Raw genomic sequence first — 26,201 nt, forward strand, 5'->3', positions numbered from 1 at the left:
CGATCCTGACCCATCCCCGCTGGTAGCTCACCCCTCCAGGAGCCTCTGGCCCCAGGTACCCATTTTATGCCCCATTACCCAGGGGTCCCCCGAATTCCAGCGGGGCCCGGGAGCCCTGAGGGGCCATGGTCTCTGCTCCGACGGGAGGTGGGGGCTCACAAAGGTCCTTCAAGGAAACAGCCCACCCTATCCCCCAAGAAATGGGCTCAGTGACACGAGGGATGCGTCCCCGCGGCGCCTGCACCTGTCTGGGATCTGAGCTCCGATAGTGAAATCTTTGGTCTTCAGGTCTTTAAATAGACCCGCCCCCGGCCCATCCTGAGCCCAGCAGATCAGCCAATCGGCTCTCGGGGCGAGTCCGACGCTGACGGCTTGAAAGCCGCCTCTCAGCCTCAGCCTCACAACTCCACCCCCTGCAAGTCCCGCCCAGGGAAGCGAGAGGGAGGAGGAGAGACAGCACATCTTTATTAGGAGGGTCTTGAGGCAAGAAGGGGGGCCGGAGACAAGGGGACGTGCGAGTCGGGACCACTCCGCAAACCCGTGCATGGCAACTGGCCGGGCCTAGCCGCGCTCGCAGATGACCTCAACGACACTGGGTTCCATGGGCACTGGGTCCGGGCAGCGCAGGGCCGCTGAGGCCACCACTTCATCCAGCAGCAGGTGCACAAGCTCCTCGTCGGCCACGAAGCGCCACAGGTAGAGCTGCAGGAAGTGGCAGTCCACCTGCACCTGTTGTAGCCCGAAGCGCCCAAAGGTGCGCAGGCGCACACATTCCAGCAGCGTCTTCAAGCTGATCTTAATGATGCCAGTCAGCACTGACACCTGCGGGAAGGGACACAGGGATGCAGCTCCAGGACACCAGGTGTTGGGGAGGGGCACCCACGTTCTGGGAAGCGGCCAGGGATACAATAAGATGCTAGTAGCTGTGATGGGGTGTATCACAGAGAGGGAGGGAGGGGTAAAATGTTAGCACCATCATCTGGAGGGGCGAGGACAGGGAACACCCAGCAATCAGAGGCAGAGATGGCACCAGCACTGACACTGGGAGTGGGGGGAGAGGGGTGATTACTGAGTCAGAGAGAGAACACCAGGTCTGAGCATGGGCTGGGCTGGGGCAGAGACCATGGTGTGAAGAAGAATCCCTGGGAGGTCCCAGGACTACAATGGGGACAAGGACAAGGATCAAAGGGGCATATTAGATCAGCACCCAGGCCCAGACTGGGAGGACACCAAGGTCAGGGCCGAGGGAAGTGAGGCAGTGATGGTGGGGCTCTGGACCACAGCTCACTCCTAGAAACAGTCCTCAGAGACAGAATCTGGTGGGACAGTCCCAGGGATCCCAGAGCCAGTGTGGGGGCTGCTTCAGCCAAACTTCCCAAGGGCCCCTGGAAAGCAGGGTCACTGGGGACTTCAGACCTTGTTGAATTCCACAGGGCTGAACACGTCAATACGTTCAGAAAACAGCTTCTGGATGTTGCTCAAGAGGTTGGTGTCCATTGGGGCACTGAATAGGAGACAAGCATTCGGAGCCCGCCCTGCACCCTCGTTCTCCTTTGTCCATCCCTTAGGGGCTTCCCTGACAAGCAGACCTGGGTGTATAGCTGGGTGCATAGCGGCCCTGCTGCCGAGAGCTACTATACACAGAGAAGGTCCTCTTGCTGGAGTCACTGCTCTGGGCCTTGCGAACACCCTCTTCGTACAGGAGCCCCACCTGGTGGTGGAAGGAGGCACTGCCAGGAGGCCAGAGCTTGGGAGCCTCTAGCCCACCGGGTGCCCTAGGCAAGGGCCAAGGATGCCCTACGTTATAGGCATTTGCTACAAGAATCACGTTTGTTGCAAGAATCACAGGGTAGTCGGGGCCTGGTACCTAGATGGTACTCAGTCACTATTTACAGACTAGTGGAGTGGGGCAAAGGTGGGACATAAGAGTTGGTACTGAGGCCCTGATTTTCTGGGTGAGTCTGGGCCTCAGCTTCCTCATGGGTGAAATGGGGCGATGATGCCACAATCCAGGACAGAGGATGTATGAGGCCATGAATGCACACACTGCCTGGCCCTTGCTGTCCTGATCCTCAAAGGGTTGTCCCTGAGGCACCCCCAGCCTGCATCAGGGCTCCCCTGGCGAGCCCGGGGCAGCACCTGCACGTCAATAGCCGTTGTGTCCTCCACCACCCGCTTCATGACAGCACGCACGTTCCGGGGTTCCAGGGTACTGAGCCAGTCCCGTGTCTCCACACTCTTGCGCAGCATCTGTGATATGACCAGGCCCTGCACCTTCACATAGTGGGTCAGCAGCCGCCGTGCTGTCTCCCTGGCCTCCGCACACAGTGTGCTCACAGGCGTCACTGGAGACTGGTCCTGAGCCAGGGACACAGAGGGCAGAAAGGCAGTAGGTACTGGGGGCAGCTCAAGGACCACTGCCAACCAGGAGCTGAGCACAGGCTGGGCAAGGGGGTGGTTGGGTTGGGCATAGACCTGGGTCTGATCATGAGGGCACTGCCCAGAACTTCTGCGTTCCCAGCACCATCATCCCCTACCATGTTATGAGCTGGCAGTTCACCTGCACCAGAAACTGTTCATCAGTGAGGGTGAGGATGTAGGAGATAGTGGCCGTCTCGTAGTCCAGGCAGAGGCGGGACAGGAGCAGGAGCAGGGCAGGGGGCGTGGCACCCCCCTTCTCCCCAGGACTGTCACAGAAGCTCTGAGCAGTCTGGCACATGGAGCGGATGAAGCCAACAATGAGGCCCTCACGAACACCCTGGCTGCAGAACTCACCCTGTGAGGAGGAGAAGCCGGGATATACAGCAGGTCCCCTCTTCCAGGCAGGGGCTACTAGTAGCCCTCTGCTGGGACCCTAAATGCCCTGGCCCCTCTCCAAGGGACAGCTTCTTCCTTCACTCCAGTACCCCAGAGCAGCTACCTGCTTAGGGAAGGTTGTGTGGAGGTGGGCAGAGCCAGCACTGGGGACCCTGCTTGCAGATGCCATCAAAGCCTTCCCCACCCCTCCAGGCTGTGCCAGCCTGCCTCATGACAGCCTGAAATCACATCCAGAGTGCCTGGGGGCACTGACTGTGTGCCCTGGTAGCTGCCAACCTGCAGGATGAATAAAAGAATGCCCAGGGGGAAAAAAAAGAACACCAGGGGCAGGCCATACCCGGAAGTAGGGCTTGTTGGAGAAAGACACCTCCTTGGCGGTGAAGAGATGCACAGAGGCCAGCGAGGCCTTGATGTGGCTCAGGATGGAGCTGGCCACATTGGCCAGCAACTCAGCCAGGCCAGGACCTTCCTTCCCAGCCAGGCGAGGCGCAGCCAGTGCCTGCCGCACATCAGTCAGGCAGCCCAGGAAGGCTGCCCGCAGGCTCTGCAGGTGGTGGCCCAGGCGCTCTCGGGCTACTCGCTCCACGATCTCCGTGGCAGCCTCAGCCAGCCCAGCAGCGGCCAGCAGGGCCCCAGGTGCCCGCAAGCGCCGGTGGAAGCGGTCCAGCGCCCGCACCAGCAGGGAGTTGTCACTGCCACCCTGCTCCTGCGCCAACCGCCTTTCCACTAGCGCAAAGTAGCGGCTGCCCAGCTCCCGGGCGAAGGCTGCCAGCTTCTCAGCACCCGCTGGACCCTGGGCAGCAAACAGGTCCTGGTAGGCCGCCGCCACCTGGCAGAGGCCACCGACAAAGCCACTGCCTCCGTGGTCGGTGAATTCCAACACGTCGGGGGCCGGAGGGGAGGGCCCCAGCTCGGCCTCCAGGCTTCTCAGCTCCTCCTCCAGCCGCCCGCGGGCATGCGCCAGGAACTCTTCGCACAGCTCCTCCGCTGGCTCGCCCAGGGCCAGCAGCAGCTCCACACACTCCGCCTGCTCTGGGGCACCCGAGCCACCCTCCCTGCCGGGAGGAAAATGGCAGGGAAGGACAGGAAGACAGAATTCGGGGTGGGGACGGGGGAGATCAGAAAGAGCTGGGCAGGCCCAGAAGCCCGGCGGGGGGGGATGGGCTAAGGGGCCACACCTGAAGCCCGGCGGGGGGGAATGGGCTAAGGGGCCACACCTGAAGCGCTGCCGCAGCTGCTGGGCCAGGCGAGCCGTGATGACCTGGCAGTCGTCCTGGATGGCACGGAACGAGGGCAGGTGCTGGTACTGCTGCAGCACAGCCCGCGCGCGGCCCTGGTAGCGCACTGCCTGCCCATAGGCGCCCAGCTCCACGCACTTGGTGAGACGCGAGGGCAGCTCGAAAAGGAACTGCAGCTTCCGCAGCAGGGCGTGGACCCCTGGGGTAAGAGGGCACGTGGTATTAGCTCCAAAGCCCCAAGGGCGGCCCACTTTGGCATCCGCCCTGGGGCAGGGCCCACCTGCCAGCTTGGTGATGCGCTCGTGGCGGTCCTGCAGCGTGGCACTGATGCGCGCGCTGAAATCCGTGATCACTGCCATGTTGGTAGCCAGCCGGTCCATCTCGTCCTCCATCTTCCGGAAATCGTTCTTCATCTTCCGGATGGTGTCTGGGAGGGCAAGGGTGCAGAGGAGGGCAAAAGGAGATGACGAGGGGGGGAGGCGCAGCACCCAGCTTGAGACATGGTCCAGATGCTCTCACACACACTTGCCCCCATTCCAAAGGCGCCTAGGCCGCTACTCAAGGTTTGCATTGATGGTTCCGTGCGATAATGGCTGCAATGGTGCTTGGTCACAGTAAATTGGGGGGTGGGGAGGGGAGTAGAGGGGGCGATCAAAATGCAACAGGCGTTTTCTGAGCACCCCATATGTGCCCTTAGACCTGGTATGATAGGAAGATGGTCCATGGAGCTGCAGTCCCTACCATCAGAAGATGCCCGGATCCAAAGGACAGCACAAGGCACTTTGCAGAGACCTGTCTGCTTGTTCCCAGGGCCATCCTCCATACTGAGCATACTGCCGGGTACGGGGGAGACAATAAATACTTGTTCACCTTTATCTCCTTCCTAGATTTCCCAAACCCTTTCACTCTGCCTTCTAGAATATGGTGGGTCTTCTCTAAAGGGTACTTTCCCTTTTGTCTCAGCAGAAAGGTGCATAAGGAGGCGGGTCTTCCTTTCACACCCAGGCGCCTTAGGGCCTAGCCCCTAACCAATTCTAGATAGGTTCTATTCCTTCTCCCTTCAAGACTCCAGCTTCTTTGAAGACCATACTATCAAACTATACCCCTCTTGTTGCTATCCCTGCTGTCCTCTTGACAATGCTTCTCAGTTCCTGATCACTGTCACCTCTTTATGGATATCAACATCCCTGTTGATGAGCCTTGGGACATCCTCAACACCCTTCTCTGACCTCAATTCCATCCATTTTTGCCGCTGCCTCATCTGTGCCACCCTCCCCTTGTCCTCAGCAAGACTGCCTCCTCTACACTCTCAGCTTCAAGCCTCGCCACCTTCTACAATTCCCATCCCTCACCCTGTCTACCCACTCTAATGATCCTCTGGCCTTTTCAGGAGCTCCACACCCGCTGACCCGACGAGCACTTTGTCACTATTCATCACACCCCTCATGGCTGCACTTCTCTCTTCCTTCCTCTTAGAGTCTGGTCCTCCACTAGCATCATCAAGCATTTGCAAGCTCCCTTGCCTCTTGTGCCCCCTCCCTCCATTACTTGTTACTGAAACCCTACTGCAGGTAAGCCCAACCAGCCACTTATCCTATGATTTTGGTCCACAAAATCATGCCACTGGCCTCCCTTTAAATTTATGACGTCAAGTTCCAAAGTGACACGCCACACTGGCCTAAACCCTTTGCTTTCCCATTTTCCAAAGTAACATTTTCTCCCCAGTCCTTTAAAACTCCAATACATGCCCCCAACTCAACTGATGTGTGCTTCACACTTCACAGAGAAAATACAAGCAAACATCAACTCCTTCCTAATCTGCAGGGTGAGTGGACAAATCTGTGCCTTCTGCCTCCCTCTCCCTGAAGGGTCCCACCCAGTCCCCCCGTGGCTGGGGTTACTTGGACATTTCTGGCTCTAGTTCTGACCAGAGCCCGGCCTACCAATCTACTTAACACCATGATGTGAATGGCAAACAGAATTCTTGACTTTCCCCAAACCTCTTCCTCCGCTAATCTTTTCCATCTAGTCTCCTGGCCATTTCTGAAGAATCATCTTTGATTTTTATCTTTCATTCACCCCACACTCAGTCCATCTGCAAGTTGTGTAAGGCCTACCTCCAACATATTCTTTCCACGCCACCATCATCTCTTGTCCAACCACTGCCAAGATTTCCCGACCAATTTCTCTATTCCATGCCTGAACTTAGCACCAATATTCATAAAGGACAGCAATGAGGGTGAAGTAGAAACATTCTATCATAGGAGACGTTAATTCACCTCTATCAATCTGTGACAGATCAAACAGACAAAAACCAAGCAAGGCTACAGAAGACCTAAACAAACATAATAACTAATATGGTAGGTTTACTTAATTTATATTGAATTCTTTTCTAGATTCCATAGACTATGCCAAAACTTTAACACATACTAGGTCATAAAGAAAATCTGAACAAATTTACTAAGAAATTAAAATTGTATAGGCAGCATTTTCAACACAATGCAAACCTCATTTTTAATTAGCTATTGGGTCAAAAAGGAAATCACAGGTGAAATTGCAGCATATGTGAAAGATAACAATGGAAAAACTAGAAATCAGAGCCTGTAGGACATAGCTAAAGCAATGTTCTGAGAAAATCAGTCTTAAATTCTTACATTAATAAACCAGAATAAACAGTCAACTCAAGAAGTGAGGGAAAGTACTTCAAAAGAAAGCCGAAGAAGGAATTTAGAAAGCTAAAACCAGAAATTAGTACTTTTTTTAAATGGGAAAACTAATAAATCAAAGATCAGGGTCACTGAAAAAAGGAATAAAAATAAAATATATAAAAATGTTAGCTAACCTAATTTTTTAAAAAGAAAGAAAATAAAGTAAAAAATAAGGGGGAACAATCACAAATACACAAATTAAAATAACAAGCTATAACTTTGCTCAATTCCATGTAAGAAAACTGAAAACCTGGATGAAACAGATAACTTGCTACAAAAATAGAATTTACCTAAATGGAGTCCAGAAGAACAGAAAACATAAACAGGAAGAATAGGGAATGTTGTCAAAGAAAGACTGTCCTTTTCTTCCACACACAGACGCCACCCCAGAAGACGTCCTGGGGGGTGCTGTCACAGGTCTGAAGGATTGCTCGTTCCAATGCGCTGTGTAAGCAGTCCTCAAGCAGAGGAAATTAGAAAAGCTTTGACGTCAATTTGAGGCACAAACGTAACACCGACATGAAAATGTGACCACAATAGCTCAAAAATGAAACCGACACATTCCTGTTATGAATGGAAAAGCAGAGATAAATGAAATAAATGGAGATGCATAGATAAACTAGCAAACAGAATTCAGCAATGTATCTAAAAAGTAATTGATGAAATATGTTCAGATGGTTTTTATTCCATGAATGTAAGGATAGTTCAATATTAAGGGAATTTTTTTTTTTTTCCTAGCTGAGCCATCCTGCTACCTTTTGGAAGCTCAGCAGCTGCTCAGCTCAGGCTGGGACTCGAACCGCTGTTGCTCAGAGCTTGCACTCTTGAGCGAGCTCTTAACCAACTGAGCCACTCGGCCGGCCCTTTAAGGGACTCTTAATAATTCGCCATATTAATAGACAAAAGAGAGACAATTCAACATCTATTCTTGATTTTTTAAAAAACTCTCAATAAAATATGAACAGCTGAATATTTCCCTAACCTCCAAACAGCATCATGTTTAATGAGGCAATGCTAGAAGCACTTAAAACACTACTATAAACTATTAAATTCTCTTTTAATAAGAGAATTTAATAAAATGACTGAGTATGAAATTAATATAAAGAAATCTGGGGCGACCAGTTAACTTAGTTGGTTGGAGCGCGGGCTCATAACACCAAAGATGCCGGTTTAATCCCTTCATGGGCCACTTAGCTGCAACCTCCATAACTAGATTGAAACAACCACTTGATTTGGAGCTGATGGGTCCTGGAAAAAAACACTGTTCCCCAATGTGTTTTAAAAAACGAAAAGAAATCAGTAGTATTAAGCAATAGCAGTCACACATACTGGTTAGAAAGCACAGTAGATGAAAAGGAACGTTCAACATTTACACAACAAAACCTTTATAAATTACTGAAGAACATACTAAAAGGCCTGAAGAAGCGAAAAGACAAACTCCATAGGAAACCCAATATCACAAGATGTCAATTCTCCCTAGAAATTTAACTTGATCCAATAAAACTTTAAAAGACCAATTTTATATTTTTAAAAAGTATAATTTAACGCTCAGATGGAAAAATAAGAATACACAGAAAATTTTGGAAGTGAAAAGTAGTGAAGGGGAACTAGCCTTATTATAATTTAAAGCATTTGCAGCTTTATAGCTATAATAATTTAAAGTGTGTGGCAGTAGTACTGGACAATTAGGGATCAAATTAACAAAACAGAATTTTTTTTCTTTTTTTAATCCATAAACATAAAGAAATTTACTATTACAATAGAGGTAGCATTTCAAGTCAGTGGGGAAAAGAATTATTCAATAAATAGTGTTGGGACAACTGGGAAGCTACTTGAAACAAAAATATACTTGGATTTAGACCTCATACCTTGCATACACACATACACACACACTCAGAGAGCAGATGGATCAAAGTTTAAATGTGATTTTAAACTGTAATCAGGAAAATATGTGAAGAAAATCAGGGAGAATTTAAAAATATTAGGGATGGAAAAGTTCTTGCTTCGAAACACGTCAAACTCAGAAACTGTCAAAAAGATTAATAAAATTGTTTGATCAACCAAAACCACCATGAGTTAAATCGAAAGACAAACTTGAAAAAAAACTTCAAATCATATCATACAGGGCGACTTTTCCTTAGTATGTGAAGAACTCTTATAAATCATTATGCAAAAGAACAGCTCTATTAAAAAACAGGAAAAGGACATAACAGGCATTTCACAGACAAGGATATCAAACAGCTCTTACACACACAAAAAGATGCTCAACCTTACAAGAGAAATTAAATTAAAACTACACAGAGACACCACTTTTCACCTCTCAGCTTGTCAAAGATTGAAATTTTTGGTAACAGTTTTGGCCACGGTATATGGACACAGCTATTCTCTTATTTACTGGTGATTGTGCAAACGGATCAACATTTATAGGAAGGAATCTGGCATTCCTTCCTATAAATAACTGCAGTCATTTGTGAGCCTTCTCACACCCGCACCTGATCGGTGTGTGGCTCCTGGACTGTGGGAATGTTCTGTGAGGATAGGGGCAGCAGCCCAACTTGGAGAGACAGAGGGAAGGGCGAGGTCCCAGGAGAGAGAAACATCAATGACAAGGAAAATAAAAGGCAACAAAGAGACACAAAAGTTGCAGGGGAAAAAACAGCAGAGAGAATGAAAGAAAAAGAACTGCCTAAGAGCCCACAGAACTAAAATCTATGGTGCAATTAAGAGATTTAAAAAATTACATGATTATCGCTTTGTGAGGGGTATAAATGTCTAGTATCTTGCTTTGTACACCTGAAACTAATAAAAAAAATTTTTTAACTACATGAGGAGGTAGACCCTGAGACAGCAAAAATGAACTTCTCATGTTAGTAACACAGGCTATGGGACAAAACCACTGGCCCTTCTTAGAGATGATTCCACAGAGGAAGGTTACTACAAAATTAAGTCACATAACAGGAAATGTCTGTACTACTCTTTGGGGCCACTGGTTGGAATGGCTTGTATCTTGTTGGAAAATGACAACTGTGTTGCCAATTCATGTATCCTAAGTTAACGGACACAGCAGACGGTGTATTCAGTTATAAACTGAATAAAAGCAGAGGCAAAAGGTGGAAAGAGGTACCAGAAGGCCCATGAGCTAAAATAATGGTCATGGAGATGCTTGAAGTTCATGAGGCATTTCATCTCCCCCCAGGGAACTCTTTTTTTTTTGGTTTGCTTTACTTTATTATTTTTTGGTTTTGCTTTTTAAAAAAATTCCCCCCAGTGAATTCTTGTTTTCACTTCCAAACCACTTTACCAGCGATACACCCTGGGTCCAAGTCTGTCAAATGCTACTATCAGAAGAGCAGATTCTTCTTTGCATGGCTGTTTGGGCCCATGACACTGAGGTGCTACCTCAAAAAGGAAACCAGAATCTGACTTCCAAAGGAAAAAAAAATCCAAAAGCTAAGTTATCACTAAAACATTAAAATAAAACCCAGTACAGGTGTCACTGTTGCTGACTGCACAGCCAGAGAGCTGTTAAAATGGAAATACAAGCAGCACCATACAAAAAAACAAAAAGCATCCACACCACTGAGTAATGAAGACTACACTGTAGATCCTTGAACTATTTCAAGCCTGTTAAGAAAAGCAGTTGGTAGGGCCCGCCGAGTGGCTCAGTTGGTTAAGAGCTCGCTCAAGGGTTTGAGCTCTGAGCAACAGCGGTTCAATTCCTGGCCTGAGCTGAGCAGCCGCTGAGCTGAGCAGCCGCTGAGCTGCCAACAGGTAGCAGGATGGCTCAGCTTAAAAAAAAACCAACCCCCCCCCCAAAAAAAGAAAAGCAGTTGGCACTAGCGTGAATGACAATCATTTGGATGCCAAGATGTTAGCTGACGAGGGAGAGAACTAGGTGGCAACTGGTAGGAGGCTGGAGGGGGCCTTGCTGGTCATGCTGAGTGCAGACAGGGCTTCCATTTGTGAAATTCATGAAGCTGTCTGTCCACTTATGACCTGTGCACTTTTCTGTAGGCCTGACACTCTTCTGTAGGCCTGATACTCTCAATCAAGCTCACTGTTAGAGATCGCTTTTGTCTTTGCCGGGGAAAGGAAGGGGACAAGGCTTTTCACTGCACAGCCTGTGGAACCTTTCCAATTGGGAAATAGGTAAATGCATTAACCCATAAACAAACTCAATGTCTAGGCCAGTGGTCAGCTAACTATAGCCTGCAGACCAAACCTGACTAGCAGGCTTGATACCTGCTAGTTCTTTGTTTTTTAATGGGATATACGTAATTGACATATCAGAAAAAGCAGTGATTTTTTTAGTACATTTAGTCTATTCACAAGGTTGTGCAACCGACATCACTATCAATTTTAGAACTTTTCCTGACCTCCAAAATAAACCCCATATCCCTTAGTAGTTACCCACTAATTCTGCCACACCTCAGTCCCTGGAAACCATTAATCTGTCTCTATGGATTCATCTATTCTGTACATTGAACATAAATGGAATTATACAATATACGGCTTTCTGTGTCTGGCTTCTGTCACTTACCATGTTTTTGAGGTTCATCTACATTGTAGCAGCGTCAGTATGCCACGCCTTTTTATGACTAACATGGATCTACCACATTTGTTTATCTACTCATCAGTTAGTGGCCATTTGGGTTGCTTCCACTTTTTGGCTATTGTGAATAATGCTCCTATAAACATTTGTGTACAATTATTTTATGAACCCACATTTTCAATTCTCTTCAGCATATTCCTAGGAGTAGAATTGCTGGGCCATATGGTGATTCTGAGCTTAGCTTTCTGAGAAATGGCCAAACTGTTTTTGGGAACACCATTTTGCATTCCCACCAGTAATGTATGAGGGTTCCAATTTCTTCACATCTTCACCAACATTTGCTGTGTTCCATTTTTGGGACACCCTAGTTAGTGGGTGTAAAGTGAAATATCATAGTGGTTTGGATTTGCATTTCCCTAGTAACCAACATCTTTACATGGGCTCACTGGTCATTTTATACATCTTCTTTGGAGAAATGTGTATTTGAATCTTTTGTCTTTTCAGTCTGAGTTGTAAAAGTTCATTATATATGCTGGACATTGGACCCTTTTTAGATACATGATTTGCAAATATTTCCTCCCATTCTGTGGGCTGTCCTATCATTTTCTTGACAGTGTCCTTCGAAGTGCAAGATTTTAATTCTGATAAAATCCAATTTATATTTTTTCTTTCGTTACATGTGCTTTTGGTGTCTATAAAGAAAAAAACACACTCCTGTTTGTCTTCTGTACCCTTAATACTCCACTGCAATACTAGTTCACATCTGACCCCACAGTGTGAATTTTCCACACATCAAGCAATTTCTATGACACCAGCTGGGTGTCCTACAATTTAACTTAATTCTGACACTGTCTACCTGGAGTTAGTGTCAGATCTCACAGGTTAAGGACTCAGTCCCACATGACTACCCCCCCCCCCAATTCAGATGTCAATTGCAAGTCCAGGTTGTCACCTGTGCTCCTGACTGACCAGCTATAAATTGAAGGTTCCCATGACCCCTTCCTCAGGTTCAATTAATTTGCTAGAGCATTTCACAGAACTCAGGTAAACAGTTTGCTTACTAGATCACTAGGTTATAATGAAAGGATACCACTCAGGAACAGCCAGATGGAAGAGGGCAAGGTATGTGGGAAGGGGCACAGAGCTTCCATGCTCTCTCTGGGCATGTCACTCTCCCAACACCTCCATGTGTTCACCAACCTGGAAGCTCTCCAAACCCTGTCCTTTGGTTTTTATGGGGGCTTCACTACACAGGCAGGATTGATCAAATCACTGAATACTGATGACTGAACTCAATCTCTAGCCTCTCTCCCATCCTGGGAAGTCTAGGGGGTGGGGCTGAAAGTTCAACCCTCTAATCAGTGGTTGGTCCCTTGGCAACCTTGGTTATCTTGGGGCTTTGCAAAAATCACCTCATTAACATATAGACAGGAGTGGTTGAAAGGGGCAGATTATAAGAATAACAAAAGACATCCAGGGCCAGTCGAGTGGCTCAATTGGTTAAGAGCTCGAGCTCTAAGCAACAGGGTCACCAGTTCGATTCCCACATGGGCTAGTGAGCTGTGCCTGAGCTGAGCTGCCGCTAAGCTGCCAACAGGTGGCAGGATGGCTCAGCTGGTGAAAGCACATGCTCCTAACAACAAGGTTGCCAATTCAACTCCCACATGGGATGGTGGGCTATGCCCACCCGCAACTAAGATTGAACACAGCACCTTGAGCTGAGAGGCCGTGAGCTGCCACGGCCAAATGGCAATGGGACTTGGAGCTGAGCTAGCTGTTCCCCCCAAAACTAATATTGAAGTACAACAACTTGGCTGTTCCCCTTCCCCAATTCCCCAACACTGTTCCCCTTCCCCAATAAAATCTTAAAAAAAAAAAAAAAAGACATCCATTTCACCTTTATTGATCTGGAACTATTACAGGAACTTGGAACAAAACTAAGTATTATAACAAAAGATGCCACTCTGGCTCTTATGTAGGAAATCCCAAGAGCTGTTAGGAGCTATGTGCCACGAACAGTGGAAGAAGACCAAATCCAGGTATACCCAGCCTCCCCCAAGTTCACTTTTAGGAAAGACCTACAGTAGTACCTGTTTTCACTAACAAAGAAATTTGAAGAATTCCCCCTCCCTTGCACCACTGATAAGCACTCCATGTGTTAATAATTTACCCAAGCTTATCAATTCCATTTTTTAGAATGCTTTCTTCATTTAGCTTCTAAGACACCCATGCTCCTGGTTGTCCTCAAACCTCCCCAAATGCTTGTTTCCTTTGTGAGATCTTCCTTTCCTTCACATATTCTATCTAACAAATGAAAAAATGTAATGTTTGCAAAATTCCTGTGAGAAATTTTTCAGTACAGAAACTAGGATTTCTTGCTGTTTGATTCTGGTATTAGCAAACAGAAAGGCACCTACTCACTGAACCTGCTTCAAATCAGATAAAAGAACGATGACAATGCGTTTCTACACCAACCACTGCAACACTAGCAGAGTAAGAGACATCAGAATGCACCCCACAGAGGTTCACGGAACATTCCCATGGACTGCAGGTAGACCCCTGGGATCTGTCTCCAGAACTAAGGTACACGTGGGGCCAACATTGCCACAAAAGTCTGAGTAGTGCATTTCACCAACGCAAGACAGAAGCTAGTGTGGAAGATAGCTAAACATAGTCTAGCACTGTCCTGAAGAGAGAATAAAGGGAACAGAAGGAAAAAAACTCTTTACATGATCTTTGTGTCTCTTAATATCATAAATATTCTCTCTTTGCTTAATTAAAAAAAGAAGGGAGGGAGAGGGAAGGGAAGGAGGGAGAGAAAGTTGGGAAGAAGGGAAGGAGGGTGGGAGGGAGAGAGGGAAAGGAAGAAAGAGGCAAGACCATCCTCAAGACAGACCTGGACCAAGGAAGAAAGCTACCACTAATGAAAGAAACTAATCCTTACTAAGGCATCCTTATTGTCAGGAATTCTAAGTACTTCTGCTACATTCATTTCAAAATTTCACTTGTCCTTTCTCCCCTTTGGTCCTTAAAACAACCCTCTGAGAGCAGCTATTACCTCTATAGTAATCTGACCACAAAAGATCTGAGAGACGTGAGAGTGGATTAATATCAGGGCAGGAATGGAATATAGGTCCCCTCCCTCTAAAGCCCCAGCTAACGATAGTTTCCCCAATACATGGGGAGGAACTGGGGGAGGTGGGACTGTGAAGGGGTGTCCCTGTGGGAATCACCTGTGGCTGAGATGAACTTGTTGTAGTTCTCATAGACCAGGGTCTGCATGTCGCTGTCTAGAGCCCTGATCTGCCGCACCATGTCCGTCTCACTGTCCATCAGCTGGGCCAGGGGGCACTCTCTACGCAGCTGGAGGAAATTGGGTGGTTAATGTTCAAGTCAGAAGATACTCATGTCCCCCAGCCTTGCCCCTCACTGGAAGGCTTGCAGTGCAAGAAAACCCTGATACCACCCCCGTCAGGAATCCCCAAATGGAGCCTATAAGTGGCATGGCTTCGGAGTTACTAGGTTTGAGGGGCTCTATTTGGAGTTTGTCAGCATTTGAAATCCTCAGACAGCCAAGGTTCAGTCGTGTGCCTGTCAGCGCCTGGGCCACGCCCCCTACCCCCGGCCTATCAGAACATCAGACCTCAGACACCGCACCACCTCAGGCCAGTCCAAAGCTGACCACACTCCCTTGGACTCCAGTTCTGTCCCAACTGCCAGGCTGAGGGTCGTCCTGGCCGAGGGTCGTCTTCCTCTTATGAACCACTGCTTCCTTTACCCCGGCAACAACGTCGGAGGCATGATCTCAGGGTGCAATATATCGGGGACCTGGTTCCCTCCCACATACACATACCTTGTCCAGATACATTTCCGGGTCGAAGTGCGCCCCATTGAGGTCTGTCGGGTCCAGGGGGTCCGGCCCCGCCGCCTCCCCCTCCGAGAGGCCGTAGTAAAGCTTCAGCATTCCATGCGCCTTCCGCCGACGCTCCGGGGCCTCCGCCTCAGGACCCTCCAGGGAGTCCCCAGGTCCAGACCCCGGGCCTGGCCCAGCAGCTGCCGCAGCCATCGCTCCAAGAGCAGCCCACTGGCGTGAGGCAGGGAAGGGAACAGGGAGGAGGCACTTCCGGGAACCATAAAGTTATTGTTGAAACGAGGCAGTCCTTTAAGTGCAACGTCCCCCTGCCGACGTTGGTACTTCGAGACTAGAGTTCTCCCGTATCTTTCCTCCCCGAGCAAAGAGGTTCCGGGAGAGCCCTGGGTTCCCACAGCTTCTCAGGTGGCAGGATTTTGTGGAACTGATCGGGTTGCTGCCCTCGCAGAGGGAGGGCGGGTCGTGGCACCCAACCCTGCATCCCCGCACCCCACAGGCAAGGGCCCGCGGAATATGTCCCTAGAGGCAGGGGACGGAGCGCGAGCTGGACAGCCAGAAAGGTGTGTCTAGCATCCTACTACTGCCTGGTTACGTGGGCAGTGGCTCAGTTTCCACCTCAATTCCTAAAATTGGGGTACATACTTCAAGTCGGGCTGTGAGAATTAAATGAATGTACAGTACGCCGCACGGTGCCTCTGGCGCAGTGTCTCCCCAGGCCTGGTCCTCTGACGTGCATCAGAAATGCCTTCAGAATTACCTGTGGTGCATTTTAAGACTGGGCGTCCCCGAAACCTAGCTTACATATATTTTAAAGTCCACAGTTAGTTCTGGTGCATTTAAATATACCGTGTTTAGGAGACAGACTCACAGATCTTAGATGACTGATAGGATGTCCTTAGTGACGAGGTGGGTGGAGACGTTGAGGATAATTCTCAGGTTTCTGATTTGAACAAAGGTGTAGCTGTTCACTATGGTGAAGAGCTCAAGAGGACAGGGAATGACTTGGAGTTCAAACTGAGACATGCTGAACTTGAATGGAGAAAACGACTTTATCAGCGTGGTCCTTGAAACATTACTTATGATGGGCTTGAGGGGGTGGGGGGAGGTTAGAACAGAAACAGCCTTATTCTTTGTCAGGGTCCTGCAGGCCAAACACATCCCACCACCTTGCTTTCATATGGCCTGTGAACTAAGATCCCCCCTCCCCCTTTTTCAAAAGATTGCAAAAAATAAGAATGACATTTCATGACACGTGAAAATTATATGAAGTTCATACAGAGTAGATCTTAAAAGTTCTGATCACAAGAAAAAATATGTGTATGGTGATGTTAACTAATTGTGATCATTTTGAAATATATATATTGAATCATGTTGTACACCTGAAACTGTTATGTCAATTGTATCATTTAAAAATTATTTTCAGGCCTGGCCTAGTGGCTCAGTGGGTTGGGAGCTGGCTTGGGACGCCAGAGGGCCTGGGTTCAGATCCCACATATGAGGGCCAGTGACACTGCCCTCTACAGCTAGAATGCTAAACAACAACTCAGCCTGGAGCTGTGTTGCCCAGAGTCGCCAGCAACGGTGTGGACTGCAGCTCCTGTGGCAGTGGGTTGCCATGGGCTACTGTGTGTGGCCGGCAACCAGCGTGAGCAGCAGTCCAGAAGCCAGCAACTGATCTGCCTCACCCGGGAAGAGCGCAATGATGGTGCCAACTTGGGCCAATGAAGCAACGTCCTCCACAACTAGACTGAAGAACAAAAACGACAACAACTTGTCTGTTCCCCTTCTCCCAATTCCCCAACGCTGTTCCCATCCCCCAATTAAAAAAAAATTTTTTTTTCATAAAATCATGTGAAATTATATAGGATTATTTTTTAGTGTCTATAGTTTTATTTGAACACAGCCATGCCCATTTGTTTACACATTATCCATACCTGCTTTCTCTCTACAACAGTGGAGTTCAGTAGTTGCAACAGCGACCATATGGCTGGCAAAACCTAAAACATTTACTGTCTAGTTCTTTACAGAAAAAGCCTGCTGATCTCTGAATCTATGGGATATTCAGAGGCTGTTTAAAAAACATGATTTCAGCCTATGAAGCAACAATCGTAAGAAAATGAAGAAGAGTATAAAGATTTAGATCTACTCCAAGAACATTATAAACATTTTTTTAATTGCAAAATATTAAGAAAAATCCAAAATTTGAAAATAAGACCAAGAATGTAGGATGTCCTTCCAATATCATACCGGGCCATTATTTCACACGCCCACCCAAGGATTATTTAATTACCCAAAGGAGTAGACATTTGTTCGATTTTGTTATGTACTATTCAGGGTTCAGATTCTGAAATTACAAGTAGATATTTTCCAGGAGAGATGCAAAACATTTATTTCTAGTAAAACAATTAACATCAAAAGTGACTCTTGACTCTTTTTGGGGGGCCGGCCAAGTGGCTCAGTTGGTTAAGAGCATGAGCTCTGAGCAACAGGGTCGCCGGTTCAATTCCCACATGGGCCAGTGAGCTGTGCCCAAGCTGAGCTGCCGCTGAGCTGCCAACAGGTGGCAGGATGGTTCAGTTGGTGAGAGCACATGCTACAAGAGCACCTCTAACAACAAGGTTGCTGGCTGACTCCCACATGGGATGGTGGGCTATGCCCACCTGCAACTAAGACTGAACACAGCACCTTGAGCTGAGTGGCTGAGAGCTGCCGACAGAAGGCCGGATGACAACTGGACTTGGAGCTAAGCTAGCTGCGCCCTCCACAATGAAAAATTGAAGGACAACAACTTGGCTGTTCCCCTTCCCCAATAAAATATATATATATTAAAAAAAATGACTATTTGTATTAATAGTCACTTGTTTTATATCTAACCTAGTAATCACATTTTAACATTCCTCTTTAAATGCCTATCAACAACCAGCTCTTCAGGATGATTTACCACCTTACTGAGGGGGAGCCCCCTCACTCATGGGTTAATGCATCTTAGTTACATGTTCTTTCTATATTGAGATGTTTATAACTTTTTTAAAGTTGTACTTTGACAATATGTATGATGTAGCTTTTAAAAATGTTATTATGTTATGCACGTGTATGTGCATGTAGGTGTATAAAGTTACATCAAGAAAGGACCCAAAAGATACCAAACTCTTGGAAGGGGTTACCTCTGTAGGGGTGTGGGCGGAGAACTGTTACATTTTCCTCTGTATGCTTGTGTAATATACAAATCTTTTATAGAACGTATTCAATGCTTAAATGGCATTGAGCTAGGAGCCCTAATGTATAAAGGTTTATTTGTATTTGAATGAGAACTGAGGTGCAAACAATTATTTCCACAGTGGGACCACGGCTGGGCATTGGGGCATCACCCCTTTGATGTGTTAGGATTTGGGTTTGACAGGCTGCTGTGATTAATGACATTGGGCAGCTAGCATGGATGGTGAGGTCAGGCTCTAACGCTACTGCTTCCAAGCAAAAAACTTTGGGTCTTGGCCTGACCTGGGACCTAACTTCTGGGGCAGTCAGGCAAGAGGCAGTAGGGGTGGCCAAGTTCAACATCAAGTCCTCCCTCTTCTACTTTAGTTTCTGGGAGCTTGCATGTCCCTTTACACCATTTCTGGCCAAGTTTCTGGTTTATTTTGTTGACAGTCCTGGAGGTTTTACCTTGCATGTATGGATGACATGTTTTCTTCTTGGCTTCTAACTATCCCTACTCATTTCACAGCCTCGGGTAGAACTGGATCTTAGCCTCAGGACCAATGGCCTTGCTCATTGGCAGTGAAAGCTTGAGCTGACAATCCCACTCTCTACCTCAGATTCACATGTAAACAGGATGTGTGCGACCAGCCCCAGCTTTCCCATGGGACTCTTGGGTTGACAGTGGTGATGGGTGTGAAAATGCTCTGAGTGCCAGGAGGTGGCAGAGAGGGGAAGGCTGATCAGCATCAGGTCCTTGAAGAACATCTGGGGAGAAGATGAAAAAGCCAGTTGCTCAGGGCCACACCTAAGTAGGGCATGGGAAGGTCTCAGGACAGCTGTGGGGAATCTGTTGTCCCTTTCCTTCCCTTAGTTCCTCCCCAATAGGTGTTGGAGCAAATACTTGGAGCTTGTGATCCAACCCAGGCCTCCCCTCACCTGGGAATGCCCTCCAGCTATACATCTGGGTCCTAATCTCATTTGCCTAAGACTTGCTGTGGACCTGAGACATACCCCCCACACACACACACACACACTTGTCTGAGCCCCAGTTCTTCACTTACTTGTAGTGTGCCCACACTAACTCCTCTGTCTTAACTCAGTAGTTAAGACTGTTAAGTGGACTCAGTAAGAACACACATCTGTACCTTTAGCCCACCACTCTTCCACAACTCAGAGCTCCCCAGCCACCAGTGAAACACCCCTGGATTCTAGAATTCCAGCCCGTGTTCTAGAATCTTGTCCCCTTGAATGTCCTCCTGGTTTTAGAATCCCACTACTATTCCAGACTGTGAATTCTAGAAGCAGTGGGGTCAGCTGCTTTCCCTGGGCAGTGTTGGCTTGCTCAAGCTCTACTGTCTGAGTCTACACTGCTGCCACGATGCGGTGGCGGAACCGTATTGCTGTGTTCTTCTTCCCACAAGGCATGATGCTCACCGTGGCTGCCCTGATGCTCTTCTTCATACACCTGGGTGTCCTCGCCAGCGACGTGCACAACTTCTACTTCACCCACCACTACGACCGCATGAGCTTCCGCTATACAGTGGTCCTGATGGTAGGCCACGGCAGGGGCTCAGGGGCTGGACGGGGGAGGCCCAGGGGCTGATGGAAACCCCACTGTTGTATCAGAGGGCCACTCTCCCATTGGATGGGGCCCACAGTTCTCCCAGGTGATCAGTATCTGCTGGGCCGCCATGGGGTCACTCTACGCCGAGATGCTAGACGACAAGTTTCTTCGGTGCTTTGCCCTGACCATCCTGAGTGAGTGACGGAATGGGGAGCTTTGGGACCCTGACATGTGAAGGGGGCAGAGAAGGCTGATGGGGGGTTCTCTCTGCCCAGTGCTCAACGGAGCCATGTTCTTCAACCGCCTATACCTGGAATTTGTGGCCATCCAGTACCGGGAGGAGAATCACTGAGGCTTGGGGATTGGGCTGAGAAAGTGGAAGGAAAAGGAGGCTTCGGGTGTTTTAATAAAGTCTGTCATTTATTTCCACCTGTCAGCTCCTTCATGTGTTGGGGAAGGTGGGAGACGCAGGGGAAGCAGATCAAGACAAACACTTGATCTGCAGGGACCCCAGGCCCAGCCTGCAACCATTCTGGTAGATTTGGCTTTGGGCTTGGGATCTTAGTGTCTCAGGCCTGAGGGAAAGGGGCAGAAAAGGGCCCCCAGACCTCCCCTCCCCACCTCCTCAGGCCCCCAGTTCCTAGGCTTGCCCAGACACCAGCAAGGGCTCAGGAGGGACCCACACGGATGTGAGGGTTCATGAGTGGGTCCAGGTTGGGATCACTGTCAGCTGCAGCCCGGCCCAGGCGAGACATGAGGACAAGGAGGGCCAAGAAGCCCAGCAGCCCCAGCAGCAGCAGCAGCCCCGCCCGCTGGAGCAGGGTCAGAGGCCGCTTACGAGACCCGGCCCGGCTCCTGGGGGGACGAGGGGAAAGTCAGATCAGGCCCCTAGTCTCTGGTGGCCCCGTGGCCTGGAGAGTAGCCCTGGTCACGCCACTCGTCTTCTGGCCCCAGCACCACCATCCCTGAGCCTCATTTCCTCAAGTGAGCCATGGGGATAAACATCCACGCCCCTGGCCACTACAAGGGTGACTGTGCAGCAAAAACCAGCTGAGACAACGACTGTTCTGGAAACTGGAATGTGTCAGGCATGGGGACAGTTACAAAGATCGGGTGTTGTCAAAGCAGAAAGGGGCCTCAAAGAGCCCAAGTCCAAACCTCGTATGTAGCAGGTGAGGTACAGCCCTGGAGATGGCAGACCCAAGACTTCTTCTATTGCCAAGCAGAGGCCTCTCTACTCAGTCCCAACACTGGGTACCTATGTTACCCAGGACAAGCCCCTTCCGTCATGAAATCGTCATGCCCCGGGCCTCTGGTTCTCACTTCCCTTCCTCCCCCTTCCTGGCATCCTGCCCCACCTGACCCTGTGTACCTGAGCAGCTGGGCCAGCCAGCCCAGGGCAGGCCGGCGACGGTACTTGTCATCATCGTAATCCCCGTGGAGGCCTGGTGCACGGTCATCATCGCGTGTGTCATACACCTTCCTCGGGGCCGAGGCTGCAGGGGCAGAGTCACCAGCATCCACAGGCTCAGGGAAACTGGCTCATAGCAGGGGGAGTGGGGACAGCAGGAGATCCTTGCCTTTCTCTGCCTGACAGTCTGTCTCAGAATTGTAGGGTGGAAATGTCTGTGCTTGGAGGGAGGAAGGGTCCCTCCGGGTGCGTCTCTGGACCCCTGAGTTCCCTCCACATGAATCACCCCACTCCCTTTCTATCCTTCTCTGGCCTAAACAATCCCCTGGCTCACCGTGAGTCAAGGGCTCAGAACTGCCCATGTGGATCACCGTGTGCTGCTCGGGACGGCTTGGGGAAGCGGGGGGCCGGGGGACTTGGTTATAGAAGGCTGGGGCAGCAGAAGTGCTGGCTATCTCTTCTTGTTCAGGGGTACCATCGGCTGTGGCAGGAAGAGAGCTGTCAGCAGAGCAGGGAGGCAAGGGCCCCAACAGCAGGTGGATACTGCCACTCACCATTAAAGCTGGACCAGTCAGAGAAGTCGGAGGTGTTGAGGGGCTCGGGCTCCGGGCTCGCCACCTCATCAATCTGAAGGAAGGAACCTGTGTCACCAGCCTGCCCAGTGCTGTCCCCACCCACCCATCTGGCCCAGGTGGGACCCTAGACAGACAGAGGGACTCTCACCAGAGGAAGGCCCAGTCCTGCCCGGGCCCAGTTGACTGTGGCCAGCTTCTCTCTCAGTGCAGAAGCCACGGGGCCAGCCAGGTTGGCTGGCGGGAAGATGGGGCCACTGCAGCTCGGGCACTGGTAGCCAGCAGGCGCTGTGTTTTGGGGCAGCTGGGCAGCACGTTCATTGAGACAGGCCCAGTGGAAGAGATCTTAGGGCCCATGAAATAGCGGAGGAGAGGCATGAGGAAGAAGGCACGTTGCACCAGTGGCCCAGCAACAGCCCCCAGCCTATTGCAGGGATATATGCATACATACATAGAAGCCCATGGCACCTCCTTCCTATCCTCGCCCCAGGTCCATTTCGTCAGTGTGCCCTACGCCCTACGGGCTACCACCATCTGACTAAATCAAAGCAGACGCTACAAAGTTCCCCGGCTCACTAGAAGGTGGGGGTGGGTGGGAAGATGATGCCACAAGCTCCTTGATTAGCTAACAGCTAATCAGGAATAGTTTCAGGAGAGCTTCCTAAACATACACACAGGCACATGTATGCCTGTACACATCCATGGGCACACATACCTGTGCTTATATACACACAATCAAAGAAGTGCCATCCTGTATCTATCTTACAGGCACACTAACTCTCACACATACACATCTACACACTCACTTGTTTGCTAATACTCAAGCACCCTCACCCACACATTTTCCTGCAACCCCACCACACACCTGTATTCATATGTTTACACACAACTTTCACCCATTCACTCACCCACAAGTACTAATGAACTCACTACACTTATGGTAAGACACAATGCATATTAAACTCATGCATGTATACCCATGCACTCACACTAAGAAACACGTACGTGGAGCTCACTCTTTTGTACTAGCTCCTTCAAAAAGTGGGGCTAAGGTTCTTACACAAAGTCAAGGTCATGACATGTGTCTGCTGACTGCTTTTAGCTGACTTTACTATGGGAAACCTACTTCCTCTCTGTTTAATCCTGGAATCAGTAATGGATCCTGAATGTCTGAAAGCCCCATGCTAGTCTGGCCAGCTACTGCTCACAGCCTCAACCACACCCACAAGTTTGACTGGCTCTCACTCAACCCTCGAGATTGGAGGCAAGAAAGTAGGAGCTTTAATATTTAGGGGAAAAAACTGAGGCCTAGAAAGAGAAAATGACTTGCCTGAGCTCACAGGGCAGGTAAGTAACCCAGCAGGACTAGAATCTGGGCTCCAGCCTCCCCGACTTGGGGGTCTCACTGTCCTGCTGCTTTGGGAGGGCTGGGAAACTGGTCACCAAGCTGGGCCTATCCTGATCCCCCCAAGGTGCCCAGGCCTCACCATAGCAGACAAGGCGGGTGGTCTCCCGAGTGGCCAGGGGTATGTTGCACAGTCGGCAATTGGGGTTGTAGTCGCTATCTTGGAGCCACTGCAGGTAAGACTGTACGATGCACTGGAGTGGGAGAGAGAGGTCACAACTGGAGCTGGGCTCCACAACTCAGGTCCCTAAAGCCCAACTGCCTCTTGATCTCTCATCACAGAGGAGACTTATCCTTTCGTTTGTTCAATCAATAAACATTTATTGAGCACATATTGTGTGCCAGACTCTGCCTTAAGAGGATTCAGCAGTTAACAAAATGAACCCAGTCCTTGCCCTCGTGGAGCTTCCATTCTAACGCCAGGCCCTTCACGGATTTGGAGGAAGCCAATACCACTTGCCCTCCCAGTGCCCTGCTCAGCCGCTCCCCTTGAAGGCCCCACCTTGGTGTGATTGGCTACCAGGCAGTGCTCGCAGACGTTGACCCGGTGTTCGAAGCAGAACAAGTTGGTCACCTTCCTCTTGGGGCACTTGCAAAGCCCCATGGTCGACCCTGGGGAAGGGACCTGAGTTAGTAGGGAGCTAGGTTCCGGTGGTCGCCACGACGCACTCACCAGCCCAGTTCGTTTCCACTCTTAACTCCCCTAGACACTCTCATATTCGCCCGAGCCCCAACTTCCTGCCCATCGCCCCTCTTCATGAAGGACCACGCTCCCTACATAAATCCCGCCTCCGAAGACCCCTCATTCCTCCTGGATCCCGCCCCTAGCCAGGCCCCTCCATCAGCGTCTCACCGATACCAACGGCTCCGCCCCCAGGGGCCCCTCCTCAGTCCCACCCCTCCAAGCCCCGCCCCCACTTTTCCACAGACCCCACTCTCCGTGTTATTGATCCACCCGGGCACGGGTCCCGACAGGCTCGAGCGCTGGCCCAAGGCGCGGAGGGACAGACACGGCGCTCCGCCGACCTCCAGCTCAGCTCTTTCCAGTTCGGGCCGCTCCTATTATCCCTCCGCTGCCACGTCTCTTCCGGGTGCGACGCGTACTGATGACGCTGGCGCGCCACTGGCCCCACCCCGGCTCACCGTAAACTTGAGACCGGTGAAGAAGAGGCGACCGAAGTACCGCTGCCCTCCCGCCTTACGTCACTTCCGTTTCCTCCTGCGTAGGGCGGGTAATCCAAACGTTTCTGCTTCAGAAGGGTCCACGGGTTGGCGCGAGCCCCGGCGGCTGCGGCGGCAGTCAAGACCAAGGCTAGACATGTCCGAGAGGCGAACGCGGTCCGGAGGGGGCTCTCAGCGCTCTGGTGAGGGGAGGGCGCGCGGGAGAGACGGGGCCGAGCTGTTTGAGGGATGCAGTCCCGCGAGGAAGCCCTCCCGCTACCGCCCTAGGAGGCTCAGCCCACGGCCCACTTTCCGCCCCGAGAAGGCTCCCCGAAAGGGCCTCTTTGGGTGCCTTTTCTCGCTGTCCCCAGAACCTGTGCTCCAGACCCTGAGATCTAGAGTCCTCTCCTGCCTCCTAAGTTTTTTCTTTTTCTAGGGCCAAAGACCCCATCTCAGTCTCTGCGGAGGTCCCAGCGGAAATCAGGCTCTGATCTCCCCAGCACCCTCCCTGAAATCTGGCCGAAGGTGAGCCCGGGGTTCCTCCGTTCCTACCCCAGAGGCTCCTGGACTAATGTAGAGCTCATGGTCACCCTTCTTCTCCAGGCACCCGAGGTGGCTCCAGTCAAAAAGCCCATTGTCTTGAAGAAGATTGTGGCCAATAATGTAAAGGTGAGGACTAAAAGAGGTTGTGGGTGGGGAGCCAAAATTAGGTGCCGGCTCTGTGATCAATTAGTGTTGTCTCCACAGGTCCCATCCGTCCACTCGCCTCGAAGGAGTCCTAGGGTGAGTTCATTTTCATCTGCTTTGTTAAGGACATTCTGGAGCTGGGACAGACCAGTGTCCCACAGCATCTGCTCAGGAAGCTGTTTTGCAGTAGTGTATTTTGAAACAGTTTGTCCTTGGACACCTGCATGCATCGCCAACCTTGCTTACTCCTTGTAGACTTAATATATTTAGCTCTTGATGTCCTTGTATGTTCTCCCGTTTTCTTTTAAAAGTTAACTGTGTCCTAACTGTCTTTCTTCTCCTTCTTGTCATATTTTTATTTACCCTTATTGTAGGATGAGTTATGTGTATGGTGGCTTTACGGTTTTAGCAGAAGTCAAGATGTTTCATTAAAATCTGTGCCTGAGGATATAATGAATGAGAAATGCCAGCTGTTTTTGAGGAGCTAATGGGGCTTACAGTCAAGTGGGGAGAAAGGCAAATGAACAGGTGATAACATAGTATGTTGAGGACTGCAATACAGAAAGAACTAGATGTTATGAAGGCACCTAATCCAGACCAGGTGGCTCAGGGAACATTTCACAGAAGAGAAAATGTTTAAGATGAGTCTTTAATCTTTACAGACAAGTAGGAGTGTACCGAGCAAAGGAAGCTGTATTTGCAGAGACCTGGACTCTACACAAACACACACACAAACACACAAATACAAGATTTGGGGAACAGCGGCTTCTTTGGTGTGTCTGCAGCAGACCTTGTTAGGGGAGGGAGCGTGCTAAGCCAGAACAGAACAGATCCTGATGAGGCATGAAAGCAATGCTCGGGACCTTGGGTTTCGTCCTTGGCACTGTGGGCAGCCTTTGGAGAGCCTTTAGTAAGGTAGTGACTGAGTTAAGCTTGGGTGTTTTTAGAAAGCTTCCTCTTGGAGCTGGGTGGGGAATGGGCTGGAAAAAGACTGCCAGAGACCCCAAGGTAGGAAGA

The 26,201-nt window shown here is 49.7% G+C and overlaps 5 protein-coding genes across 10 annotated transcripts in view; 2 read left to right on the forward strand and 3 right to left on the reverse strand.

Annotated features, from left to right (window-relative positions):
• The window catches only part of TM7SF2 (transmembrane 7 superfamily member 2), a 4,721-nt gene extending 4,356 nt beyond the window's left edge, over positions 1-365 (reverse strand). Inside the window, exon 1 of one of the 2 annotated variants that reach the window (XM_019645500.1) lies at positions 245-365. Coding sequence is in view for 1 of the 2 variants with exons in the window: in XM_019645499.1 (XP_019501044.1) it covers positions 79-127 (49 nt within the window). In the remaining variant the exon portion in view is untranslated. Of the gene's footprint in view, positions 1-78 lie in introns of both variants that reach the window. The other variant, XM_019645499.1, reaches the window with a different exon arrangement.
• A 79-nt stretch (positions 366-444) lies between these two features.
• VPS51 (VPS51 subunit of GARP complex) lies at positions 445-15,508 on the reverse strand. Of its 2 annotated transcripts, none has more exons than XM_019645497.1 (10): positions 15,169-15,508; positions 14,549-14,678; positions 4,336-4,482; positions 4,035-4,254; positions 3,155-3,872; positions 2,561-2,776; positions 2,140-2,358; positions 1,590-1,711; positions 1,417-1,504; positions 445-822 (listed from the first exon to the last, which is right to left on the reverse strand). In XM_019645497.1, the coding sequence occupies exons 1-10, from the start codon at positions 15,379-15,381 to the stop codon at positions 562-564; spliced, it is 2,334 nt and encodes a 777-aa protein (XP_019501042.1). In that variant the 5' UTR covers positions 15,382-15,508; the 3' UTR covers positions 445-561. The 2 variants fall into 2 exon arrangements, with proteins under 2 accessions (XP_019501042.1, XP_019501043.1); XM_019645498.1 differs by lacking the exon at positions 15,169-15,508 and adding an exon at positions 4,797-4,888 and having other exon boundaries at positions 446-822; positions 14,549-14,627.
• A 4,254-nt stretch (positions 15,509-19,762) lies between these two features.
• CATSPERH (catsper channel auxiliary subunit eta) lies at positions 19,763-20,367 on the forward strand. Its single transcript, XM_019645588.1, has 3 exons — positions 19,763-19,936; positions 20,043-20,142; positions 20,224-20,367. Exons 1-3 carry the CDS (start codon positions 19,763-19,765, stop codon positions 20,298-20,300), a joined length of 351 nt encoding a protein of 116 aa, XP_019501133.1. The 3' UTR covers positions 20,301-20,367.
• A 74-nt stretch (positions 20,368-20,441) lies between these two features.
• ZFPL1 (zinc finger protein like 1) lies at positions 20,442-24,359 on the reverse strand. 3 transcript variants are annotated; one of them, XM_019645583.1, is made up of 8 exons: positions 24,267-24,359; positions 23,839-23,948; positions 23,419-23,530; positions 22,083-22,276; positions 21,914-21,986; positions 21,694-21,840; positions 21,321-21,444; positions 20,442-20,803 (listed from the first exon to the last, which is right to left on the reverse strand). In XM_019645583.1, exons 2-8 carry the CDS (start codon positions 23,938-23,940, stop codon positions 20,617-20,619), a joined length of 939 nt encoding a protein of 312 aa, XP_019501128.1. In that variant the 5' UTR covers positions 23,941-23,948; positions 24,267-24,359; the 3' UTR covers positions 20,442-20,616. The 3 variants fall into 3 exon arrangements, with proteins under 3 accessions (XP_019501128.1, XP_019501129.1, XP_019501130.1); XM_019645584.1 differs by lacking the exon at positions 24,267-24,359 and adding an exon at positions 24,190-24,207; XM_019645585.1 differs by lacking the exon at positions 21,694-21,840.
• Positions 24,267-26,201, forward strand: part of CDCA5 (cell division cycle associated 5) — a 6,606-nt gene continuing 4,671 nt past the window's right edge. The window contains exons 1-4 of one of the 2 annotated variants that reach the window (XM_019645586.1): positions 24,519-24,700; positions 24,934-25,022; positions 25,101-25,166; positions 25,245-25,280. In XM_019645586.1, coding sequence (XP_019501131.1) covers positions 24,655-24,700; positions 24,934-25,022; positions 25,101-25,166; positions 25,245-25,280 — 237 coding nt within the window. In that variant the 5' untranslated portion in view covers positions 24,519-24,654. Of the gene's footprint in view, positions 24,701-24,933; positions 25,023-25,100; positions 25,281-26,201 lie in introns of both variants that reach the window. The other variant, XM_019645587.1, reaches the window with a different exon arrangement.

Source organism: Hipposideros armiger, unplaced genomic scaffold, assembly GCF_001890085.2.
Source record: "Hipposideros armiger isolate ML-2016 unplaced genomic scaffold, ASM189008v1 scaffold_93, whole genome shotgun sequence".
In the NCBI taxonomy this organism is placed as follows: domain Eukaryota; kingdom Metazoa; phylum Chordata; class Mammalia; order Chiroptera; family Hipposideridae; genus Hipposideros; species Hipposideros armiger.

Excerpts from the sequence above, each read along its gene's own strand:
- CATSPERH (XM_019645588.1), top strand. The coding sequence starts at position 19,763 with ATGCGGTGGCGGAACCGTATTGCTGTGTTCTTCTTCCCACAAGGCATG. Across the intron at positions 19,937-20,042 it reads GCTATACAGTGGTCCTGATG|TTCTCCCAGGTGATCAGTAT; the intron begins GTAGGCCACGGC and ends TGGGGCCCACAG. Across the intron at positions 20,143-20,223 it reads CTTTGCCCTGACCATCCTGA|TGCTCAACGGAGCCATGTTC; the intron begins GTGAGTGACGGA and ends CTCTCTGCCCAG.
- VPS51 (XM_019645497.1), bottom strand. The coding sequence starts at position 15,381 with ATGGCTGCGGCAGCTGCTGGGCCAGGCCCGGGGTCTGGACCTGGGGAC. Across the intron at positions 14,679-15,168 it reads CGGAAATGTATCTGGACAAG|CTGCGTAGAGAGTGCCCCCT; the intron begins GTATGTGTATGT and ends AATTTCCTCCAG. Across the intron at positions 823-1,416 it reads GCCCTGTGGAATTCAACAAG|GTGTCAGTGCTGACTGGCAT; the intron begins GTCTGAAGTCCC and ends CCCTTCCCGCAG.
- ZFPL1 (XM_019645583.1), bottom strand. The coding sequence starts at position 23,940 with ATGGGGCTTTGCAAGTGCCCCAAGAGGAAGGTGACCAACTTGTTCTGC. Across the intron at positions 21,987-22,082 it reads CAGGACTGGGCCTTCCTCTG|ATTGATGAGGTGGCGAGCCC; the intron begins GTGAGAGTCCCT and ends TCCTTCCTTCAG. Across the intron at positions 21,445-21,693 it reads TTCTGAGCCCTTGACTCACG|CCTCGGCCCCGAGGAAGGTG; the intron begins GTGAGCCAGGGG and ends CTGCCCCTGCAG.